Genomic DNA, 7,383 nt, shown 5'->3' on the forward strand with positions numbered 1-7,383 from the left:
GTATCTGTCTATGTGTGTCTCTGTCTCTGTTGTGTCTATCTGTCTGTATGTGTGTGTGTCTGTCCGCCTGTGTCTCTGTATGTCTATGTGTATGTGTGTCTGTGTGTGTCTGTCTGTCAGTATGTGTGTGTCTGTCTGTATGTCTGTATGTGTGTCTGTCCGCCTGTGTCTCTGTCTCTGTATGTCTATCTGTGTGCGTGTCTGTCTGTATGTCTGTCTGTGTTTGTGTTTCTGTCCGCGTGTGTGTCTCTGTCTCTATGTGTTTGTCTGTGTGAGTCCTTGCCTGGACACTGAACCCAATTGCACTCTCAGCGGGAGTAACCTGATTGGTGCAACAAATGATGCATTTCCCTCCTCTCTCAATCAAGGATAGGACAGAGAGCTGTCTGAAAGCTCCCAGACATGTCCCCAGCAGATCCCTGAAATAGCCTTGCCAGGGAAACACTGTGTGGCACAGTCACCTTCACTGCCAACTCAACCCCTACCCACAGAGACAGGGACCATGCTCTGGCATTCTGACCTCTCCATGAAACTTGGCTTCTGTGCTCTGTTGGCACTGGGTGCCATTGTCTTTGAACATTCAACTGTCTTTAATGCCTGTGTGCCAATCACATCTCTAAATGTCTCTCTCTCTCACTTCCACGGTGACACAGGGGTAGCACTGCTGCCTCACAGCGCCAGAGACCCGGGTTTGATTCCCGCCTCAGGCGACTCTCTGTGTGGTGTTTGCACGTTCTCCCTATGTCTGCGTGGGTTTCCTCCAGGTGCTCTGGTTTCCTCCCATAATCGAAAAATGTGCAGGTTAGGTGAATTGGCCACGCTAAATTGCCCGTAGTGTTAGGTGAAGGGGCAAATATAGGGGAATGGGTCTGGGTGGGTTACGCTTCAGCGGGTTGGTGTGTGGACTTGTTGGGCCGTAGGGCCTGATTCCACACTGTAAGCAATCTAATCAAACTCAGACTGCAGGTCTCCCATCTCCCTTTGCGGCATTCACAGTGAAGCCAGGAACCTGGACACCTGACGTATGAGCTTTACACTCAGCAATCCCTCTGACGGTCCCAGCCATCACCCCCCTGAGCTGTGCCTCAGTCAGTGGCTGCTGGTTACAGCCACACTACACCTGCCTCTGAATTGCTGAGCTGCTGAATCTCTGTGGGATCCTCCTGCCCACTGGAAAATTACTGAAAACCTGTGAAAAAGCAGGCTTAATCGGCTGCCTAATGGACTCAATCATAATCCTGCTCCATGAGCTCCCACCGTTTTACATGCTCCTGCCTCCAAGCCCCCACAGGGCTGGCCAAATGAGGTCCATACATTCACATAATCATTGCTGTCGGAGAGATGTGACATTGTGTATTCAAATATACAGTGGGTTGGAGGAACGTCTCTTTATTAGAAATTGGGAGACCGGGTGGTGAGCAGAAGAGACACACTGTTATGCAGCAGACGTGTTGGATGAAACATGCTCTGATCTTTTTTCCAGCCCTCACTCAGGAGCCCTTGGTCATTATTTGCTCTGGAGTTCAGAATTCACACTTTGAGTCCTCCAGAGCTTGATTCCACATGTACAATTGCTTCACAGGGTAAGTCAGCACTGGAACCAAAATTAATAATGCATTCTGCCTTCAGCTGATTTCTTTTTCAGTTCAGTACTGCCCTTTCTCATTAAGTATGTGTGAGCCATCCATCACATTTGTGTAATGATGCTCTCATTTCCAGATAATACAATAATGAGGAGCAGCCTTCCGCAGAGGGATATTTTTCATGTTTCTGTTTATTGTGCAGCACAAACACTTGCTTTTCTTTTGTCTGTTGCTCCTTTTGCAGGATATGATTAGCGAAATTTTATTTTATAAATAGCTGTTTTTCTTTGCTAACCTCTTACCAAATAATAGGTGTAGAAACTTTAAATGTGAACGTTTTCAACCCGACTTGATCAATGGGTTGTAAGGGAGATCCCCTCTTCCTCTTGTCCAACCCCCAACTTTCACCCTGAAGGAGACAAGGTTAGCTGATGAAATATCTTTCTATAACCACTCAGCACAGTCAAAAGGGCCAAATTTCTCAGTGCGTTACATTTAGTTCAATGGATATCAGATCCATGGAGAACTCCTGTGCAGATCGTTTGTTTTATTAAAGGGCTTGACACAGGAACTTCATTGAGATCCATAATTAGAATGCCAAACGGAATTTCAATGTTTCTGGTCACTTGGTTGCTTTAGCAACAGCACTATTGAAAACACATCAATATCAGTCCCCCTAAACCATCTATTAGTGATCCTCCTGCCTATGTGTCTTGGATGGATGGCTAATGCTTTATGCCATTTAGGAGGCATGAGTGTGCCACCAGCTGGCAGTGAACTGATACTACACCAATGGATTTGCCACTGGAAAGCTTTGAAAGTCCCACGTGTTTGGTTGTCGAGTCCACTGGCAACATCTCACCAGTGAGATGTTCAGTAAAGATTTTTTAGAAAGTCTTTGTGCATGGGAGGTCATGTCTGACTAACCAAATTGAGTTTTTTTAAAGAATTAAGGAAGACAATTGATGAAGGCAGATCGGTGGGTGTGATCTATATGGCCTTCAGTTAAGGCGTTCGACAAGGTTCCTCATGGTAGACTGACTAGCAAGGAATACAGGGAGAACTGGCTCAAACTTGGAAGACAGAAAGTGACGGTGGAGGGTTGCTTTTCAGAACTGCTTTTGGTCATTTATAGAAATGATTTGGATGTGAACATAGGAGTTATCGTTAGTATGTTTGCAGATGACACCAAAATCAGAGGAGTAAGGTACAACAAAGAGGTTACCTCAGATTACAATGGCATCTTGATCAGATGGGCCAAAGGACTGAGGAGTGGCAGATGGAGCTTAATTTTGGAAAGGCAAATCAGGGCAGGACTTATACACTTAATGGTAAGATCCTGGGGACTGTTGCTGAACAAAAAGACTTTGGAGTGCAGCTCAAATCCTCCAACCCTGGCAACTTCCTTGTAAATCTTTTCTGAACCCTTTCAAGTTTCACAACATCTTTCCGATAGAAAGGAGAACAGAATTGAACGCAGTATTCCATAAGTGGCTTAACCAATGTCCTGTACAGCCACAAAATGACCTCCCAACTTCTATACTCAATGCTCTGACCAATAAAGGCAAGCATACCAAATGTCTTCTTCATTATCCTATATACCTGCGACTCCACTTTCAAGGAACAATGAACCTGCACTCCAAGTGCCATTGTTTTGATTTTTTTTCCCTGAAGTTCCAAAAAATGCAACAGCTTATAAAACAGTAATTACTTCTCCTAGAATTCGAGGAAGTCAGCTCCAACATTGAAAATATCTCCAAAAAAGGAGCACCTCTTACAGTCACAAATTTTTTCCCATCCTCCATCTTGGATTACCCAAAATCCTTATGAAGGATTCTTTGAGCGAACAATGTCTGAAGTGGGCAGGTACCATCTTGTGCCACAATCTCTGCACCAACTAGTCTGTGGAGAAACTGCAGGGTGGAGTTACATAAAATGTAGCAAGAATATATCTAATCTGGGGAGCTTTGGACAGGCTTTCTTACCTGTTTCCAAAAAACAGAAGAAGGCAAGAGCAAAACAAATAGGAACAGTTGTAGACCATGAGGGCCTGTTGCTCCTGCTCTGCCTTTCCGTCATCTCCACTTTCCCACCACTTCCCTATTTTCCTTGCTTCCCTGAAGGACCAGAACTCTACTTCAACCTTGAATATGCTAAACAGGAGAGCACCCACAGTGCCCTAGTGTAGAGTTGACAGCCCTCTGATAACATTGTGTAACAGTGTCCCTGCAACCTCTGGATTCACCACATGGAGAAGAATGACCAGCGGGACATTCCATACAGGTACAGCTTGACTGCAGTTATGGTGAACCACAGGCAGCAGATGGGATACTGTATGAAGAAGTCTGTGAGCATATACAAACTGAAATTCATGAAATAAACATTATTATGAACATCAATACATCAATATCACTGCTATAATATGGGTGGATAGATGATACACAGTCTGAACAGACTGTCCTTTAAGGAACAGAGGCAGGAGGTCTGAATGGGTCAATGGGCTTTACACTGAGTGCCAGGAGCATTGTGCAGACACAGGATCACATCAACAACAGCCTTCAGGGTTTTAAGGATAGGTAGAGGTAGGCCTCATCACCACAGACGTTGCCTCACCATGTCACATGGTGCACAGGAAGCTTCATGGTTTAATCATTTAAGTTGCCCACACCTACCCTGAGTCAATGCTGCATTGTCACCTCTGTGGTTCTCCCTGGCACAGTGGGGATCGGTTAGTTCAGGTGGCTGTCCAGCTGATTGGTAATGCTGAACCATGTGAGCTCAGTTCCTGTACCAGCCAGGGTCACCAAAAAAGCCTTACCTTCACAATATTGCCCTTCAATGGAGGTGTGGGAACCCTCAGGTTAAACCAGCAGCAGCTGTCTCTCTGTAATGGGGGAGTCGTCCTCTGGGACTATTGGTGACTTAACTGCTACAGCACAACCCAAGCAACTTTACCTAAGACTGACAGATTTGATCAAACCTTGCAGCTGGGGGCGATGGTGCTTGTAATAAATTCATCATTTTCATTTTATTGGTTAATAACTGAGCATTTTATTGAAAATTTTTAACATTTTTCTTAATTGTCCACCTCACTGTGCACAAAGACATTAAAACAATGATGTGTTAAGGCAGAAGATACAAATTAGAAACACATAGGTTCTGCTCACAAAGAAAGACACAATTATCTGATGATTTGTTCATTTACACCCCATTATTCAAAACAGCCACACCACCTAATTACTGTAGACATAGGAATAATGAAATCCTCAGGATATTTTTCCAATGATATATGATTTCCAAATTGTGCCCTCTTATTATTATTCTTATGATTATGATTTACTGTCTGGATCACCAATAAAAGCTCTTTATTGATGTTTGTAGAATTACCTCTGTCTATATGTTGTTTTGTTTGAATCCAAAGTTGTCATAACAATGAGATCATTTGCTGACGTCCTGTTCACAGTTTAGGTTTAAGACGGACAGGTCGACATCTTATTTCTGTTACACACTCCTGAACCAGTTGGGCAGCTTCCTTCGCGGTTCCCCAGTGAAAGGTAACCCCAGTTCCCCCATGGCCGTAATTGTGCACCAAGTACACGTGACTCCCCTCACGTTCCAGCTTCTCCTTCTCCAGCCTCAGCACGGCTCTGACAGGCCTCAGACCGACTCCTTCGAATAATTTACCAGCGCGCTGGAGACTTGGTTCTAAAGCACAGCACGCCTTGAAAATGGCCTCGCTGTCCGATGGGTCGACTGACATCCGCCAATCATCTTTCTGCCTTGTTCCACCCAAAGTAACGCTGGAGATTCCTGGGTAAATGTAAGAGGTGCCGTCGCCTACACGGACAAAGTGTTTGAGCCAAGGGGCGTGAACTTTATGAATCTGGCCCCTTACAGGATAAACGTTCACGTCCCCAGTAAGGGCCCTGGCTCCAATACCTGAACAGTTCACAATGATCTCATACTTCCCATGAAGTTCCCAGAAACCTGTGATCTTCCCCGTCTGTAACTGGCCGCCTGCATTCTTTAACCTGGAATTAACAATACACCATGTTTACAAAGAGAATTCTATAGTTGACAATTATCAATAGGTTCATTGGGTAAAAAGGGAAGTGCTGAGTTTTTCTCCCTCGCCTTTATAACCTGTCTTGATCACATTGCGTGTCACATGGCTAACAGAGATTTGTGCCTCTTTCCCCTTGACTTCCTTTACCTATCACAATCTTTTTTCCTTCACCCAATAGACTCATCCCCAGTGACTGACAGAACTGCTGGACCATCACTGCCTGCTACTCTGGTATCAGCTACATTGTGTAATCATAATAACTAATGGCAGGCAGGCACAGTCAAAGACCATTCCCTAACGAGCTGAAGAGTATCTGAACTTAAAAAGGATCAAAAGTCTGAGAAATCCAGGCATTCAAAGTTAGAAATTTCAAACCTGTCATAGATATTCTCGAGGGTACTCTGGCGATTTCTGGAAATGAGCCCAGGACTTACTGTCAACGCTGCCCCTGAAGTGCTGAATTTCTCATGATTACAATAGCATACCCCGAGGTTGTAACAGTAGCTTATGATCTGAACTGGAGATCGCAGATGCTTTCATGTCTGCTTCTCTAATCTTTTTAAAAGGAAACTAGAACAGCTTAGTAAGACAGGGAAGATAAAAAAAAACTGTAACTTAACTTTACAGACAGTTGGTGAAGGCACTGAGTAACAAACGCGATCAGACTGATTCAAACAACAACCTCCACCCGTAAAGAAAAAATAATTAAGACTGTTCTCCCTGTTAATCTATACTTGTTCAATTTTCACGGTCAGTCTTCTAATTCTGCTGGCTTCAGGCATGAGGTTGTTCAGAATTGCCATATCTTGCCTCAGCTGCCTAGAACACTCAACTCTTGCCGGACTGCCTCCACACCTGTCATCTGTTATCTTTCTGAGTTTCTCAAATACTCTCAGCTTCCTTACCTATTCGGTGATTCACCTCTCAATCAATCCTGCTCTTTCTCTTGCTCCTTTGTATGTTTAAAGAATGCAAGCCTGCTTTTTTGCCCTTCCCCATCTCATTAAAAGATGGCCCAGCTAGTTCTTATTATCTCAGTTTGCTATAAAGATTCAGAACTGTGATAGTCACAAACTGGTTTGTCAGCTTTTATTACACACTTACAACTCGCGGCCCATGATGACCTGGTGCAGGCAGTGTCAGCTTTTTAAATCTGTGCAAAGTCATTCTGTTTTAAAATATGCCATTTTACTGCAATTTGTAATCTGGGACCCTTTACGTGAAGTTAAACAACAAAGCATCAGACATTCTGTAACATGGTAACAGGCCATATTGGGTTGCAATTTGGATCTGTAAACAATTACAAGCATGCACAATAAAAATAATCAAAGGAAATTGTGAATGTTAAGAGACCTGAAAAAAAAATTCAAAATGTTGGCAACTTACAATTTGATCAATAAGAATCTGAGGAGAAGGGAGACAAAATTAATGTCCCTCCTTTTACCCGTTTTTCAAACTGAAGATATGAACCAATTTTCAGAACAAAGGGGAGCAATTGAAAAAAAAACTGATGAGAAACAGTGAGGGGTGTTATACAAATTGGTTTAAACATGAAAGAGTTAATTCACATGGTGGGATAGGCCCCACCCTTCAAGACATTTTTTACAAACCCACCAACTCCCACAGCTACCTGGATTACACCTCTTCCCACCCTACCTCTTGCAAAAATGCCATCCCGTATTCCCAATTCCTCCGCCTCCGCCGTATCTGCTCCCAGGAGGACCAGTTCCACCA

At 43.8% G+C, this 7,383-nt stretch overlaps 1 protein-coding gene across 1 annotated transcript in view; it reads right to left on the reverse strand.

Moving 5' to 3' along the window:
• Window positions 1-4,614: 4,614 nt before the first annotated feature.
• LOC122540029 (D-aspartate oxidase-like) overlaps window positions 4,615-7,383 on the reverse strand; it is a 21,419-nt gene continuing 18,650 nt past the window's right edge. Inside the window, exon 2 of the mRNA XM_043675345.1 lies at window positions 4,615-5,614. Coding sequence (XP_043531280.1) covers window positions 5,041-5,614 — 574 coding nt within the window. The 3' untranslated portion in view covers window positions 4,615-5,040. The remainder of the gene's footprint in view (window positions 5,615-7,383) is intronic.

This window comes from Chiloscyllium plagiosum, chromosome 3, assembly GCF_004010195.1.
Source record: "Chiloscyllium plagiosum isolate BGI_BamShark_2017 chromosome 3, ASM401019v2, whole genome shotgun sequence".
Classification (NCBI taxonomy): Eukaryota; Metazoa; Chordata; class Chondrichthyes; order Orectolobiformes; family Hemiscylliidae; genus Chiloscyllium; species Chiloscyllium plagiosum.